This window comes from Salvelinus fontinalis, chromosome 14, assembly GCF_029448725.1.
Source record: "Salvelinus fontinalis isolate EN_2023a chromosome 14, ASM2944872v1, whole genome shotgun sequence".
In the NCBI taxonomy this organism is placed as follows: Eukaryota; Metazoa; Chordata; class Actinopteri; order Salmoniformes; family Salmonidae; genus Salvelinus; species Salvelinus fontinalis.
The window spans coordinates 32,639,065-32,656,613 of NC_074678.1; the positions used below are offsets into that span (position 1 = coordinate 32,639,065).

Genomic DNA, 17,549 nt, shown 5'->3' on the forward strand with positions numbered 1-17,549 from the left:
AAGTAATACTTATCATGATGATCCCACACAGTCAGCAATAGGATGAATGCACCTTAGGCAAGTAAGTTTAAATATTTTTCAATGAAAACTAACTACATAATATCATTCTAACATCTGGCTGAGCAGCAAACGCTCCAAAAGTTTGAAAATTGGTCATTTTTAAGAAGTGTTTATTCATACATGAGAAAAAAAGCAACATGCATAGCTATCCAGCTGCCTTGATCTAATCGTATGCACAGTATTCACTGTGATCTTGGGACAAGAAACTCTGTTCATAATTGTGTGTCAGTCATCGGTTACACCGTCTGTGAAAGGTAAATATGTAACAAAGTGTTTCTCATATCACAACCTTCTTGGAATCATGCTGTGCCATGAAGAAAGCGGTGCTACTCTTATCAGAATCCCTACACAATAGTTTGTGTAGCATAGAAAGCAACAAAGTACATAAGATGTAGCCTTCATGTAAAGCACTGGATTAAATCAGAGTATCCATTTATGATCAAAATCGTTCATCTGACATCTTAAAAGTTGTGGCAGTATCTCTGCTTACCCCTAAAGAGGATAAAAGATTCGTTTGAACTCTGATATAGCAGTTATTAATATTCAAAGCATCATAAATGAAACAAAATATTTCATCGAAAGGATTGAGATAATTTTTTTCATAAGTGTTAGTCCAAGGTTTTTAAAACATGTATCAGTTCGATATAATCTAAAAATGTTACAGTAACACTCCAACATAGATGATACATTGCTTATACCATGCCTAAAAAAAGTTTACGTATGTATAAACTTCCTTTACCATGGAGTGGAGTTTAGTCCGGTAATGTAGGTATAACTAATGACAAGTACAAGTTTAATTTAACAGACAAGACAAAGTCCTCGTCATTTCCTCATGTGGGATGTCCTGCACAAGTCCTTAATAAACACGAATATGGTAAGAAAACATGTAACATAGACGTCTAGAAGATATCTAGTAGACCTTCTGTACGGGTCGATTGCATTTTGAAAAGTCCCTCGTAACACGTCTCAAAACTTTACACATTCAAACAATGTGAGAGTCAGCGTCAATGCAACTCCATCTAGAAAGGCATCAGACATATTCCATATTTTAAAATAGAATCTCAAGAAGAAAATATTTTTTCGCAGTAGCAATTCTGTACTTCATGCAATCGCTTCATGCGCGCGACATTATATCTTTAAATTACAGAAAGGGACACATTTGGAACCCCAAATGAAACATAGCTACAAAAGACTGAACAACTCTTCCGTGCGTTGCGTTCACAACGTGCGAAAATTTCGTAATAAATATCATCTAAAAGAACGAGAAAGTGCAACGAACAAGGAAAAAAGTTAAAGAGACGTGCCACGGCAGGGGTAAACAACACTCAGGAAAGCGAGCGAGTACTGTACACACCTTTAAATTATGGTAGCTATAGTTTAGAAAGTTGGAGCTTCCTTTTAACCATGTAAAACTCTTAAATGGTGCATAATTCACTTACTTTTCTCTCGCTTGACTATCGGAAGGGACGACAGCTCCTTTACCTTTGGCGTACATGCTGGATTCTGTTTTAAGACTTTTACCCCTCTCAACACCTGTCAAAGAAAGCAGCCAGGAAAACGTTCTATCTCCATAGCTACCCCTTTAGTGTTTTTCCTCCCCCCTCCTTTTTTTTTTTTTTTTTTTTTTACATCTCCAACATTGGCCACAAATCAGGCACAGTTTCTATTGGGGGGACTTGAAACAGACCGCTGGTGGATTTTTTTTCCCCTCTTAACCGCTGTTCGAGAATGTATTCTTACTCCCTCCGCTATGGAATGGTAGGGGCTTCTTAAAGGAGAACGCACACTCTTCTTGTTTACTGACCTCAGAAACATGTAAGAGATTGAGATATGAAAAACAGACTAACGGAAGCCCTCAGTTTAAGGCCTTCGTACTTGTTTGAATATAAATGTTCAAAATGGCAATTTTGTCTGACCATGATACAAAAAGTATTTACTTTATAGATGTCTCTTTTTTCTACCAGGTTACAATGAATGGACTGAACTGAATAATGTACCCATTAGAGAGCTCTCAGCATTACAATTCTGACTGGGGAAAAAGGAGACTACTATGGGTAACATACGTAAGACATGTACCATCATAATCAATACAAATAAATGTCTAGGTTTCGCAATGAATAACTACGATTCAGAAGAGAACATGTCTAAGAAAACTGGGTAGGCTATAGCAAGCTTTATTTTGAGAGGTCACTCACTCAGACCTATGCAGACTTCTTAAATGTTCAGTCCCTGAAAGAGAAACAAATGGATTGTGCTCACTAACTGGGAGAGTACATGAGCTTTGTGTACTACATTTCACTGTCAGCTGATGGTTTACATTTCTCAGATCATACATTCAAAAGGGCTCTACTGGATTGACCAAAGGCTCAAGCCCATTTTCGCTGCACTCCAACGTTGACTTAATTTACTGAGCAGTCCTGGGGAGGTGAGGGGCTGGACAAATACATTTCACGGTAGCTAATTGAATTATACAAATAGCCAAACTGACCATTGTGTGAAAGGCTACTGCCAGCATTAAAACATATGAAATAACAAATCAGTATCCACAAAATGTATCAGATTAAGTATTATGCATCACAACTGAGTCACAGATTTGTAATATATTTTACTGAGGATGTAAATATGCCTGTTGTTGGGCATATTAGATTTCTCCATTGTGTAAAAGCATTCTTTTCCTATTGAGATGCATTACATAGAATATTGTAAAATGTCTCTTTAAGAACATCACGTGTATGATGACATGCAAGAGATCAGACATTCATTAATTGCTATGATCATTGATCTTCTGAAGAAGCTATTCCTTTTCCTTTCTTTCTGTGCCCCCAAATGTTCGGATACAGCCTACTAGCAAAGATTGTATAGTATGAAGATGCCTAGAAATTGCTTCTCCAAAAGAAATCCCTGATCACGCTTGTAGACGATGTCATGGCGACGTTGGTTAGCTAAGCTCATGCCAGAAACATGTCATCGGTCTCTAGATCGTCTCGCGCCAAACTGCGCATGTGTAGGCCATCAAATCAAAGGCACTTCTTTGATATAAAGTTGTTTTTGACAAAAATGAAAACGTGTCAGTTTGTTACTTTCACTAAGTTGGAGTAATAACATGTACAGCTACTTTAGGCATTGACTCAAATCTAGATGTGCCTTTAAATCTCGAGAAAATGAACAACTAAGGAAGAATTTTTCACTTCTCCCATTGACTTTCCAAACCTCTGTCTGGTCTGTCGAGTCTGCTTCGAGAAGCGTTCCCAGATGTTTCGAGCTGTTGGTATTCTGGGTTTAGAAACTCCATACTTCTAGCAAAGTTAGCAGGTTGTTAGCTAGCTAGGTAACATGACTGAACAAAAAGTAAACAAATGGCCCGCAAGTTGTTTTAAAACAGCCCTTTTAAACAGGTTAATACTCGCAAGGCCGCGTGACCAGACAGAATACCCAGACGCATCCTCAGAGCATGCGCAGACCAGCTGACAAGCATCTTCATTGACATTTTAAACCTCTCCTTGTCCCAGTCTGCAATCACAACATGTTTCAAGCTGACCACACTTGTTCGTTTTCCCAATAACTCTTAAGGTAACCTGCCTAAATGATAATAGCCCTATAGCATCCACATCTGAAATTATGAAGTGCAATTGAACGTCATGGTTAAGGGCATGTAAGTAATCATTTCACGGTAAGGTCTACACCTGTTGTATTCGGTTCATGTGACAAATACAATTTGATTTGATTTGACATCAACAACATCATCCCAGATACCCTGGACCCACTCTAATTTGGATACTGCCTTGCATAGGAACCCTGGGACTGAACACCTCCCTCTGCAACTGAGTCCTGGACTTCCTAATGGGCAGATCCCAGGTGGTGAACGTAGGCAACAGCATCTCCGCCACACTGACCCTCAACAAGGGCCCCCCCCCCCAGGGGTGTGTGCTTAGTCCCCTCCTGTACTCCCTGTTCACCCATGACTGTGTGGCCACGCACGACTCCAACACCATCAAGTTTGCTGATGACACAACGTTGGTAGGCCTGAACACCGACAGCGACGATACAATCTACAGGAAGGAGGTCAGAGATCTGTCAGTGTGATGCCGGGACAACAATCTCTTCCTCAATGTCAGAAAGAACAAGGAGCTGATCGTGGACTACAGGAAACAGGGTGTGGGGTGGGGGGGGGGGGGGGGGGGCACGATCCCTGAAGACATTTGGCATAGGCCCTCAGATCCTCACCAATCCATCACAGCCTGGTATGGCAACTGCACCGCCCTCGACCGCAAGAGTGTGGTGCGGATGGCCCAGTGCATCATTGGAGTCGAGTTCCCAGCCGTCCAGGACATTTATACCAGGTGGTGTCTGAGGAAGGCCTGAAAAATTGCCAAAGACTTCAGCCACACCAGCCATGGACTGTTCTCTCTGTATGTGGTTGTGTGACGCCACACACACAACCACATACCCACACACCTACACACACACCATCACACGTACACAATCACATATACAGTAAATGCTGCTGCTACAATGATTATTATTATTATCATTATTTATCCTGCTGCTCAGTCACTTTTACCCTTGCCCACGTGTACATACAGTGGCTTGCGAAAGTATTCACCCCCCTTGGCATTTTCTCTATTTTGTTGCCTTATAACCTGGAATTAAAATTGACTTTGGGGGGTTTGTATCATTTGATTTATACAAATGTCTACCACTTTGAAGATGCAAAATATTTTGTATTGTGAAACAAACAAGAAATAAGACAAAAAAAACTGAAAACTTGAGCTACTATTCACCCCCCCAAAGTCAATACTTTGTAGAGCCACCTTTTGCAGCAATTACAGTTGCAAGTCTCTTGGGGTATGTCTATATAAGCTTGGCACATCTAGCCACTGGGATTTTTGACCATTCTTCAAGGCAAAACTGCTCCAGCTCCTTCAAGTTGGATGGGTTCCGCTGGTGTACAGCAATATTTAAGTCATACCACAGATTCTCAATTGGATTGAGGTCTGGGCTTTGACTAGGCCATTCCTTGACATTTAAATATTTCCCCTTTAACCACTTGAGTGTTGCTTTGGCAGTATGCTTAGGGTCATTGTCTTGCTGGAAGGTGAACCTCCGTCCAAGTCTCAAATCTCTGGAAGACTGAAACAGGTTTCCCTCAATAATTTCCATGTATTTAGTGCCATCCATCATTCCTTCAATTCTGACCAGTTTCCCAGTCCCTGCCGATGAAAAACATCTCCACAGCATGATGCTGCCACCACCATGCTTCACTGTGGGGATGGTGTTCTCGGGGTGATGAGAGGTGTTGGGTTTGCGCCAGACATAGGGTTTTCCTTGATGGCCAAAAAGCTCAATTTTAGTCTCATCTGACCAGAGTACCTTCTTCCATATGTTTGGGGAGTCTCCCACATGCCTTTTGGCGAACACCAAACGTGTTTGCTTATTTTTTTCTTTAAGCAATGGCTTTTTTCTGGCCACTCTTCTGTAAATCCCAGCTCTGTGGAGTGTACGGCTTAAAGTGGTCCTATGGATATATACTCCAATCTCTGCTGTGGAGCTTTGCAGATCCTTCATGGTTATCTTTGGTCTCTTTGTTGCCTCTCTGATTAATGCCCTCCTTGCCTGATCTGTTAGTTTAGGTTGGCGCCCCTCTCTTGGCAGGTTTGTTATAATGCCATATTCTTTCAATTTTTTTATAATGGATTTAATGGTGCTCCGTGGAATGTTCAAAGTTTTGGATATTTTTTTATAACCCAACCCTGATCTGTACTTCTCCACAACTTTATCCCTGGCCTGTTTGGAGAGCTTCTTGGTCTTCATGGTGCCGCTTGCTTGGTGGTGCCCCTTGCTTAGTGGTGTTGCAGACTCTGGGGCCTTTCAGAACAGGTGTCAATATACTGTGATCATGTGACACTTAGATTGCACACAGGTGGACTTTATTTAACTAATTATGTGACTTCTGAAGGTAATTGGTTGCACCAGATCTTATTTAGGGGCTTCATAGCAAAGGGGGTGAATACATATGCACGCACCAATTTAAAAAAAAAAAAAAATCGCATTTTTTTGAAACAAGTCATTTTTTAAATTTCACTTCACCAATTTGGACCATTTTGTGTATGTCCATTACATGACATCCAAATAAAAATCAATTTAAATTACAGGTTGAAATGCAACAAAATAGGAAAAACACCAAGGGGAATACTTTTGCAAGGCACTATATGAATACTTTTGCAAGGCACTATATCTACCCCTTCTCCAGCTGTATCCCTGCACATTGATGATACTGGTTCTGACCTTGTATATAGTGTACATAGTCTACCACAGTATGAGTCATAATACCCATAAACCTAGCGGTCAAACACGGAAATGGTGCCAATCGATTTTCCACCATTCATTTTATCCATTGGAGATTTTAGAGACACTTAAAATAAGGGCTGTGTTTCGTGTAGGCTTAGCCTGGTGTGACGTTTTGATAACCGTGTAAATCTCTCTCGGACAAGGTGACTTTAATCAATATATTTGCTTGTATTTACCCCCCCAAAATGAAATGCTAATTAGCTGCTGATGTGGCTATCATAAATAACAACAAATGTCTGTCTCAAGCTTCCCGTCACTCCTCAGCCATGATGATCTGGACGATACTGCCGAATCGAGGCAAAGGTAAGAATCTCAGGAATAACTATCTACTGTTCCCCGGGCACCGAAGACGTGGATGTCGATTAAGGCAGCCCCCTGCACATCTCTGATTCAGAGGGGTTGGGTTAAATGCGCAAGACATATTTCAGTTGAAGGTATTCAGTTGTACAACTGACTAGGTATCCCCCTTTCCCTTTAATGTTAGCTACATTTTGTAATTAATACATTTGCAAAAGTTGTTTAAATGGACAATTCTGTGAGCTCTCTGGGAAAGATTTGAATTGAAAAGGCCTGTTATCTACCTAGCTAGCTCATTTCTAGCTAGTTAGCAACATTAGTCTAGCTAGATTAGCCGTCTATTTGTCTAGGCATTGAAATGCCAGAGAAAATTCATAACAATTATTTTAGCTTTCTTTGGCTTTTATAAACTAGTTAACTAGCTAGCTAACTTAGATGGTGAATGTTTGGGCCCCCGAGTGGTGCAGTGGTATAACTTCTTATGGCTGCAGGGGCAGTATTGAGTAGCTTGGATGAAAAGGTGCCCAGAGGTGCCCAGAGTAAACTGCCTGCTCCTCAGTCCCAGTTGCTAATATATGCATATTATTATTAATAATGTTTCTAAAACTTTTCTAAAACTGTTTCTAAAACTGTTTGAATGATGTCTGTGAGTATAACATAACTCATATGGCAGGCAAAAACCTGAGAAAAAATCCAACCAAGAAGTGGGAAATCTGAGGTTTGTGGGTTTTCAACTCATCGCCTATCGAATACACAGTGGGATATGGGTCAGTTTGCACTTCCTACGGCTTCCACTAGATGTCAACAGTCTTTAGAACCTTGTCTGATGCTTCTACTGTGAAGTGGGTCCGAAGGAGACGGGAATGAGTAAGGTCTGCCATGAGCTGATCATGCTCTGACCATGCACGTTCACATGAGAGGGAGCCCTGTTCCATCGCACTTCTGAAGACAATGGAATTCTCCGGTTGGAACATTATTGAAGATTTATGTTAAAAACATCCTAAAGATTGATTCAAATCAAAAATCAAATCAAATCAAATTTTATTTGTCACATACACATGGTTAGCAGAAGTTAATGCGAGTGTAGCGAAATGTTTGTGCTTCTAGTTCCGACAATGCAGTAATAACCAACGAGTAATCTAACCTAACAATTCCACAACTACTACTTTATACACACAAGTGTAAAGGGATAAAGAACATGTACATAAAGATATATGAATGAGTGATGGTACAGAACAGCATAGGCAAGATGCAGTAGATGGTATCGAGTACAGTATATACATATGAGATCAGTAGTGTAGGGTATGTAAACATAAAAGTGGCATAGTTTAAAGTGGCTAGTGATACATGTATTACATAAAGATGGCAAAATGCAGAAGATGATATAGAGTACAGTATATACATATACATTATATTAAGTGGCATTGTTTAAAGTGGCTAGTAATACATTTTTTATCAATTTCCATCAATTCCATTATTAAAGTGAGCTGGAGTTGAGTCAGTATGTTGGCAGCAGCCACTCAATGTTAGTGGTGGCTGTTTAACAGTCTGATGGCCTTGAGATAGAAGCTGTTTTTCAGTCTCTCTGTCCCTGCTTTGATGCACCTGTACTGGCCTCGTCTTCTGGATGATAGCGGAGTGAATAGGCAGTGGCTCGAGTGGTTGTTGTCCTTGATGATCTTTATGGCCTTCCTGTGACATCGGGTGGTGTAGGTGTCCTGGAGGGCAGGTAGTTTGGCCCCAGTGATGCGTTGTGCAGACCTCACTACCCTCTGGAGAGCCTTGCGGTTGTGGGCGGAGCAGTTGCCGTACCAGGCGAGGATACAGCCCGACAGGATGCTCTCGATTGTGCATCTATAGAAGATTGTGAGTGCTTTTGGTGACAAGCCAAATTTCTTCAGCCTCCTGAGGTTGAAGAGGCGCTGCTGCGCCTTCTTCACAACGCTGTCTGTGTGTGTGGACCAATTCAGTTTGTCCGTGATGTGTACGCCGAGGAACTTAAAACTTACTACCCTCTCCACTACTGTCCCGTCAATGTGGATAGGGGGGTGCTCCTTCTGCTGTTTCCTGAAATCCACAATCATCTCCTTTGTTTTGTTGACGTTGAGTGTGAGGTTATTTTCCTGACACCACACTCCGAGGGCCCTCACCTCCTCCCTGTAGGCCGTCTCGTCGTTGTTGGTAATCAAGTCTACCACTGTAGTGGCATCCGCAAACTTGATGATTGAGTTGGAGGCGTGCATGACCACGCAGTCGTGGGTGAACAGGGAGTACAGGAGAGGGCTCAGAATGCACCCTTGTGGGGCCCCAGTGTTGAGAATCAGCGGGGTGGAGATGTTGTTACCTACTCTCAACACCTGGGGGCGGCCCGTCAGGAAGTCCAGTACCCAGTTGCACAGGGCGGGGTCGAGACCCAGGGTATCGAGCTTGATGACGAGTTTGGAGGGTACTATGGTGTTAAATGCTGAGCTGTAGTCGATGAACAGCATTCTCACATAGGTATTCCTCTTGTCCAGATGGGTTAGGGCAGTGTGCAGTGTGGTTGCGATTGCGTCGTCTGTGGACCTTTTGGGGCGGTAAGCAAATTGGAGTGGGTCTAGGGTGTCAGGTAGGATGGAGGTGATATGGTCCTTGACTAGTCTCTCAAAGCACTTCATGATGACGGAAGTGAGTGCTACGGGGCGGTAGTCATTTAGCTCAGTTACGTTAGCTTTCTTGGGAACAGGAACAATGGTGGCCCTCTTGAAGCATGTGGGAACAGCAGACTGGGATAAGGATTGATTGAATATGTCCGTAAACACACAAGCCAGCTGGTCTGCGCATGCTCTGAGGACACGGCTGGTGATGCCGTCTGGGCCTGCAGTTTCTACTGACTGTTATGGAACTTTTTGACAATTCGTCAGCTTTTAGTGAACGCGCTTCGTGACTTTGGATTTGTTTACCAAACATGCTAACAAAAGTAGCTATTTGGACATAAATGATGGACATTACCGAACAATACAAACATTTCTTGTGGAAGTGGGAGTCCTGGGAGTGCATTCCAACGAAGATCAGCAAAGGTAAGTGAAGATTTATAATGCTATTTAGGACTTTTGTTGACTCCACAATTTGGCGGGTAACTGTATGGCTTCCTTTTGTGGCTGAACGCTGTTCTCAGATTATTTAATATTGTGCTTTTGCCATAAAGCTTTTTTGAAATCTGACACAGTGGTTGCATTAAGAACAAGTTTATCTTTAATTCTATGTAAAACATGTATCTTTCGTCAACGTTTATGATGAGTATTTCTGTTATTTGATGTGGCTCTGCAATTTCTCCGGATATTTTGGGGGCATTTCTGAACATGGCGCCAATGTAAACGGAGGTTTTTGGATATAAATATGAACTTTATCGAACAAAACATATATGTATTGTGTAACATGAAGTCCTATGAGTGTCATCTGATGAAGATCATCAAAGGTTAGTGATTCATTTTGTCTCTATTTCTGCTTTTTGTGACCCCTGTCTTTTGCTGGAAAAATGGCTGTGTTTTTCTGTGATTTTGCGATGACTTAACATAATCGTTTGTGGTGCTTTCGCTGTAAAGCCTTTTTGAAATCGGACACTGTGGTGGGATTAACAAGAAGTGTATCTTTAAAATGTTGTGAAATACTTGTATGCTTGAGGAATTTTAATTATGAGATTTCTGTTGTTTGAATTTGGCGCCCTGCACTTTCATTGGCTATTGTCATATCGATCCCGTTAACAGGATTGCAGCCCTAAGAAGATAAGACACTGCATCTCAGTGCAAGAGGCGTCACTGCAGTACCTGGTTTGAATCCAGGTTGCATCACATCTGGCCGGGATTGGAAGTTCCATAGTGCAGCGCACAATTGGCCCAGCGTCGCCTGGGGTAGGCTGTCATTGTAAGTAAGAATTTGTTCTTAACTGACTCGCCTAGTTAAATAAAATGAAAATTGTTTGTGGGTGAGGGGGGGGGGGGGCTGCCTACTACATGTACTACTTGACTTGTAGCTCCCCTAGCTAGGTGTATTATTTCAGTCTGGCTTTTTGAGAGGTTTCAGAGATGGACTGATTATCATCCTCTCTTGAGTCAACAGTGTGCTTACTTTACTGCAGGAAAACATTTATATTTTTGCTTTTACCCTCTGGACAGCAGATCATTAGTATAGCTCGTAGGCAAGTTTATGTAACCTATTCAACCTGCTATGGTGGGTTTTAAATTAATTGGAATTCACACGTTTGTTTTTGAAGTAGAATTAAGGGGGTATTGATAAATAACGTGTGTGCCACTCTCAAGTTGAAGTTGAAGTTGTTGACTGATGCCATGGCGGCGGCTGCTAAGAAGAAGGGAGCATCTGCGAACCAGAAGTCTGCAGTCAAGGCAACACTGATCCACACCTGCCTTGTGTCTCGTGAGTAGTATTGGTTGGTACAGTATGTACCTTCAGGTTCCTTTCCATGTGTAGGCTATTGTACTGCCCTATGTGGTACAGTCTTTCATACCGTACAGTTGAAGTTAAAAGATTACATACACCTTAGCCAAATACATTTAACTCAGTTTTTCACAATTCCTGACATTTAATCCTGGTAAAAATTCCCTTTCTTAGGTCAGTTAGGATCACCACTTTATTTTAAGAATGTGAAATGTCAGAATAATAGTAGAGGGAATTATTTATTTCAGCTTTTATTTCTTTCATCACATTCCCAGTGGGACAGAAGTTTACATACACTCAATTAGTATTTGGTAACATTGCCTTTAAATTGTTTAACTTGGGTCAAACGTTTTGGGTAGCCTTCCACAAGCTTCCCACAATAAGTTGGGTGAATTATGGCCATTCCTCCTGACATAGCTGGTGTAACTGAGTCAGGTTTGTAGGCCTCCTTGCTTGCACATGCTTTTCAGTTCTGTCCACAAATTGTCTATAGGATTGAGGTCAGGGCTTTGTGATGGCCACTCCAATACCTTGACTCTGTTGTCCTTAAGCCATCTTGCCACAACTTTGGAAGTATGCTTGGTGTCATTGTCCATTTGGAAGACCCATTTGCGACCAAGATTTAACTTCTTGACTGATGTCTTGAGATGTTGCTTCAATAAATCTACATAATTTTCCTTCCTCAATATGCCATCTATTTTGTGAAGTGCACCAGTCCCTCCTGCAGCAAAGCACCCCCACCCCCCCCCGCCCAACATGATGCTGCCACCCCCGTGCTTCACGGTTGGGATGGTGTTCTTCGGCTTGCAAGCCTCCTCTTTTTTCCTCCAAACATAATGATGGTCATTATGGCCAAACAGTTCTATTTTTGTTTCATCAGACCAGAGGATATTTCTCCAAAAAGTACAATCTTTGTCCCCATGTGCAGTTGCAAACCATAGCCTGGCTTTTTTTATTGTGGTTTTGGCGCAGTGGCTTCTTCCTTGCTGAGCAGCCTTTCAGGTGACGTCGACATAGGACTCGTTTTTCTGTGGATATAGATACTTTTGTACCTGTTTCCTCCAGCATCTTCACACGCTCCTTTGCTGTTGTTCTGGGATTGATTTGCACTTTCGCACCAAAGTTCATCTCTAGGAGACAGAACGCGTCTCCTTCCTGAGCGGTATGACGGCTGTGTGGTCCCATTGTCTTTATACTTGTGTACTATTGTTTGTACAGATGAACGTGGTACCTTCAGGCGTTTGGAAATTGCTCCCAAGGATGAACCAGACTTGTGGAGCTATACAATTTTTTTGCTGAGGTCTTGGCTGATTTCTTTTGATTTTCCCATGATGTCAAGGAAAGAGGCCCTGAGTTTGAAGGTAGGCCTTGAAATACATCCACAGGTACACCTCCAATTGACTCAAATGATGTCAATTAGCCTATCAGAAGCTTCTAAAGCCATGGGATCATTTTCTGGAATTTTCCAAGCTGTTTAAAGGCACAGTCAACATAGGGTATGTAAACTTCTGACCCACTGGAATTGTGATACAGTGAATTATTGTCACGCCCTGACCGTAGAGATCCTTTTTATGTCTCTATTTTTGTTGGTCAGGGCGTGAGTTTAGGTGGGCATTCTATGTCTGGTGTTCTATGTTGTCTATTTCTTTGTGTTTGGCCGTGTGTGTGGTTCTCAATCAGAGGCAGCTGTCTATCGTTGTCTCTGATTGAGAACCATATTTAGGTAGTCTGTTTTCCCACTTTGAGTTGTGGGTGATTATTTTCTGTGTAGTGTTTTTCGTCACCTTACAGAACTGTTCGTTTGTCGTGTTGTTGTTTTGTTAGTGTTCATATTTATTAAAATAACGTATTATGAATACTTACCACGCTGCACCTTGGTCATCTTCTCCTTCTCCCGACGACGTTCATTACAATTATAAGTGAAATAATATGTCTGTAAACAATTGTTGGAAAATTACTTGTGTCATGCACAAAGTAGATGTCCTAACCGACTTGCCAAAACTATAGTTTGTTTTAACAAGAAATTTGTGAAGTGGTTGAAAAACAAGTTTTAATGACTCCAACCTAACTGTATGTAAACTTCCGACTTCAACTGTAATTGTAGTAGCTTGTTGCATTGTATTGCTTAGTTTATCAATTGTGTCAACTTGAATTAAATCTAAGCCACAGACTGTTAACTTCCTCCATTTTGTACTTGGCCTTCATAGATGCATTCAAGCAGAAAGCATCCCAAGTCTACAACGGTCCCAGTACTGGTTGATGTTCAGGCCTAAGGGACCCCACACACTCAAATGGGCCTACAACCGGGGTAAGATTCTTCCATCATTCATACACAGTAGACATAGTGTAAACCACCATTTCGTCAACAAAATGTTGTCCTTAATGCTTAAATTGTGTTTGTGGAAATGCTGTCTTTAATGTTGTGATTCAGACACACCATGATGACCACGATTTGAATGATGCAATTGAGACGGAATGACGTGAGGGACCCTGAGTACGACTGGACATGGACCGGATATTTGTGACAACGACCTAGAAGGGGTGCAGAAACACTTTATGTTTAATCCATGGCCAACCATCTCTCAAGGTACCCCTTATTCCACACTACGTATTTAATAGTCCCTCAACTTTGGACACTTTGGAACTCTCCATCTTAGCTCTGTAAACCCTCCTTCACCCATTTTCCATATGCTGCTTCCTTCACTTGTTCTTCTCCTGATTGGATAACATCTAGACTCAGGAACACATTTAAAAATGTTGTGTTGTACTGTTCTTGCTACCTTTTTTTCACCTGTGTAACGCAGTCCTTTTATATTAAACCTACCTTACACATCCAGTTGTTTCTCCATTTGTAACTCACCCACCAAAAATCCAAATATGCTGTTTTACATGTTGTGTTATTTGTTCTGGTCTAATTCCTATAATGGAAAAGCAGAAGAATCTGTGCACTCTCGGATAGTAATAATATTTCACATGGTGCTCTTCAATGTCCCACGTTTATGGCATTGATGAATAAATCATTTTATGTTTACCTTTATTCAGATGTGTATATGTTATGTATGAAAGGCATATGTATACATTGTTTACTATTGATTTATTTAAAACATTGTAATTGTTAGATTTCAGGTGTTTGACGTGATTGATGGGTGACTAGGTGCATTCATGGTTTTGGATATATTGTATAATGAGTTAATCTGGCTTTGAACAGAATATGTCAACAAGTTAGTTCTGAATTGTTTAATACAGCAATGCATTCTGACACCATGAATTTAAATAGATTTAACCTTGTTCATATAGTTGGCAGAAATTATAAGGGATTAAATAAAGACCTCTATCAGCTGCAGGAGAAGAGGATCTGGTAAAAAATAAGGGTAGGCTGCTAGTATCATGTAGGTAGGTAGCTAGCTATATAGCTTCTTTGCAAAAAACCTGCCTAGCATTCATGGCACATTATTAATATCTGACTGCTACTAGGATAGTATTCTGTACAAGACAAGACCAAATGCATAAATAAGACAAATATTAGTTACATTAAATATGGAACTATCAGGTATGAAGGTAAGACCCAGATGCAGACAATGTCAAATGAACAATGGTTTAATAATCCAACAGAGGCAGGCAATAGACAGGTCAAGGCAGGCAGGGATCAGTGAACCAGAGGTGGGGCAATGATACCGGCAGGCAGGCTCAGGGTCAGGGTAGGCAGAGGTCAATAATCCAGAGATGGGGCAAAGGTACAGGTCAGCAGGCAGAGTGGTGAGGCAGGCGGGCTCAGAGTCAGGACAGGCAAGGGTCAAAACCAGGAGGGTGAGCAAAAGAGAGACTGGGAAAAGCAGGAGCTGAGACACAAAAACCCTGGTTGACTTGACAAACAAGACGAACTGGAAACAAACAAACAGAGAACACAGGTATAAATACACAGGGGATGATGGGGAAGATGGGCAATACCTGGAGGGGGGTGGAGACAATCACAAAGACAGGTGAAACAGATCAGGGTGTGACAGTATCCCCCCCCTCTAGGGTGCCATCTGGCGTCCTACCTGGGCGCATACCTGGTTGACTGGGGTGCCGGCGGTGGAAGTTGGTGATGAGGGCTGGGTCCAGGATGTCCCTAGCGGGGACCCAGCACCTCTCCTCCTGGCCATAACCCTCCCAGTCAACCAGGTACTGGAAAGCCCTGCCCCATAGTCAAACACTCAGGAGGCATCTCACCATGTACGCCGGATGGCCATCGATGACATGGGGAGGAGGGGTGGGCCTGGAAACAGAAGATAAAGGGCTGTGAGACACAGGTTTAATCCTAGACACATGGAAAGTAGGGTGAATACAGAGGGTACGGGGTAACACAAGACGAACAGCAGTGGGGCTAATAACTCTAGAGTTGCCTATACCTTCATCCGCCGCTGTCGCCTATACCTGGAAGTGGTCTTCAACCGAGCGGCCCGGACTCTCTTCCAGGTATGGCGACAGCGGCGGATGAACATCTGGGCAGAGGGATTGCTGACTTCCTCCTCTTGCTCGGGGAAGAGCGGAGGCTGATATCCCAAGGAACACTCGAAGGGCAAGAGACCCGTGGCAGAGCAAGGAAAGGTGTTGCGAGTGTACTCAACCAATACCAGTTGCTGATTCCAGGTGGTAGGTTTAGCGGAGACTAGGCAGCGAAGAGTCGTCTCTAAGTCCTGGTTGGCTCGCTCCGACTGGCCGTTGGACTGGGGGTGGAATCAGGAGGACAGGCTGGCCGACAACAGTAAATTAAAATGTTAAATATTTATTTTGTTTTGGATCGTAGCTAGTAGCTAGTTAGCTGACAGAAAAGATGTCAGCCAGACATGATGTGCATGAGTGAAGGGATTTTTAGTCTTGCATGATGTCTACTTTGATGCTAATTAGAATTTTCAAAACTGAGATTAAATCGAGCCGAATATATTGATTAAAGTTACCTTGTCTGAGAGAGATTTACACGATTATCAAAACGTCACCTCCAGGGTAAGCCTACACGAAACACACCCCTTATTTGAAGTGTTTATGAAATCCACAATTGATAAAAATGGATGTTGGAAAAACAATTGGAACCATTTCCGTGTTTGACCGCTAGGTTTCATGGGTATTATGACATGTCCACTGTGGGGCTCTATTCTCATGTGTTTTACGTCTCGTGTGTTTGTATATATCTGACCTAATATTGATTCTGTGCACTTTAAGATCCTATTCTTGTCACGATCGTCGTAATGAGGGGACTAAGGCGCAGCGGGATTGAAGTTCCACATCTTTATTACGGTGAAACTTTAAACAAAAACAATAAACCAAAAACAAAACGTGAAAGTAGTGGTGTACATGCACAAACACAAAACAATATCCCACAAACACAGGTGGAAAAAATGGCTACCTAAATATGATCCCCAATTAGAGGCAACGATTACCAGCTGCCTCTAATTGGGAACCATACAAAACACCAACATAGAAATATTGAGCTAGAACACCCCCTAGTCACACCCTGACCTACTACACCCTAGAGAACCAAGGGCTCTCTATGGTCAGGGCGTGACAATTCTGGATATTCTATTTTCTTACATTTAATATTAACTGCATTGTTGAGGAAGTAACCAGTGCATGCAACAAATAAACTTAGATTTTATTTGACATGGTTAATGGATGTAAAATGCAGGCCGCCAATCCACCATAGGAAGAAAAATAATTGCGCCAGTAATATGGGTCATAGCTTTCATAGAACCATTTGGGCTAGAAGCAAGCCATTTTTGCTGTAGTAAAAGTACAACCATGATGCTAACTAATATACACTCGCTTTATTCTCTAGGGCACTCGGAAACAACAGTAGAGCAAAGCCTAATCATTAGAACAGTTATTATCTGGGTAATTTTTTTCTAGCCGCACTGGTGCTCCGAAATAAAAATTCCAGGTAGCACAGCAAAATATTTAGCAGCATATGCAACCAAAATGGTTGAACTTTAGAGCCCTGGCTGAGGCTGATGTTGGGAGGACGTCAAAAGGGGAGTGAAGAGAAAGTCCGTAATGTGGCCAGTTGTACCCTTGTATGTTGAGCAACCTCAACTGAAACCTAAAAAGTTAACTGCCCCCCCTCCCCCATTGACAGTTTCATTTCTAATTGAATACCTAAATTCTGACTCCATCGTTAAGAAGTGGCTGGGGGTGGAACTACTCATGCTCAATTATTTATTGTCTTGATGTGGTAAAATTAACCTTCATAGACCACCAACCTGCACAGAGCAACCTTCCTCTGTAGTAAACATGTTATATCTTTGTTATACAATGTCAATAGAAACACAATGGATACGTGTAGTGTAGCAACCATTTCAACAGTGCAGTGTGTCCTTGTGGTGTGCGAAGGTGCACTATTGGAAATTATTTGTATTTCCAAATATTCGACTGAG

At 41.9% G+C, this 17,549-nt stretch overlaps 1 protein-coding gene and 1 long non-coding RNA gene across 2 annotated transcripts in view; one reads left to right on the forward strand and one right to left on the reverse strand.

Moving 5' to 3' along the window:
• The window catches only part of LOC129810660 (single-stranded DNA-binding protein 3), a 93,084-nt gene extending 91,384 nt beyond the window's left edge, over positions 1 to 1,700 (reverse strand). Inside the window, exon 1 of the mRNA XM_055861396.1 lies at positions 1,500 to 1,700. Within this exon, the coding sequence (XP_055717371.1) occupies positions 1,500 to 1,555 (56 nt within the window). The 5' untranslated portion in view covers positions 1,556 to 1,700. The remainder of the gene's footprint in view (positions 1 to 1,499) is intronic.
• Positions 1,701 to 10,455: 8,755 nt separating this feature from the next.
• LOC129869281 (uncharacterized) lies at positions 10,456 to 13,980 on the forward strand. Its single transcript, XR_008761877.1, has 4 exons — positions 10,456 to 10,608; positions 11,004 to 11,118; positions 13,347 to 13,447; positions 13,571 to 13,980. It is a non-coding gene; the product is annotated as an uncharacterized LOC129869281 (long non-coding RNA).
• The last annotated feature ends 3,569 nt before the right edge of the window (positions 13,981 to 17,549 follow it).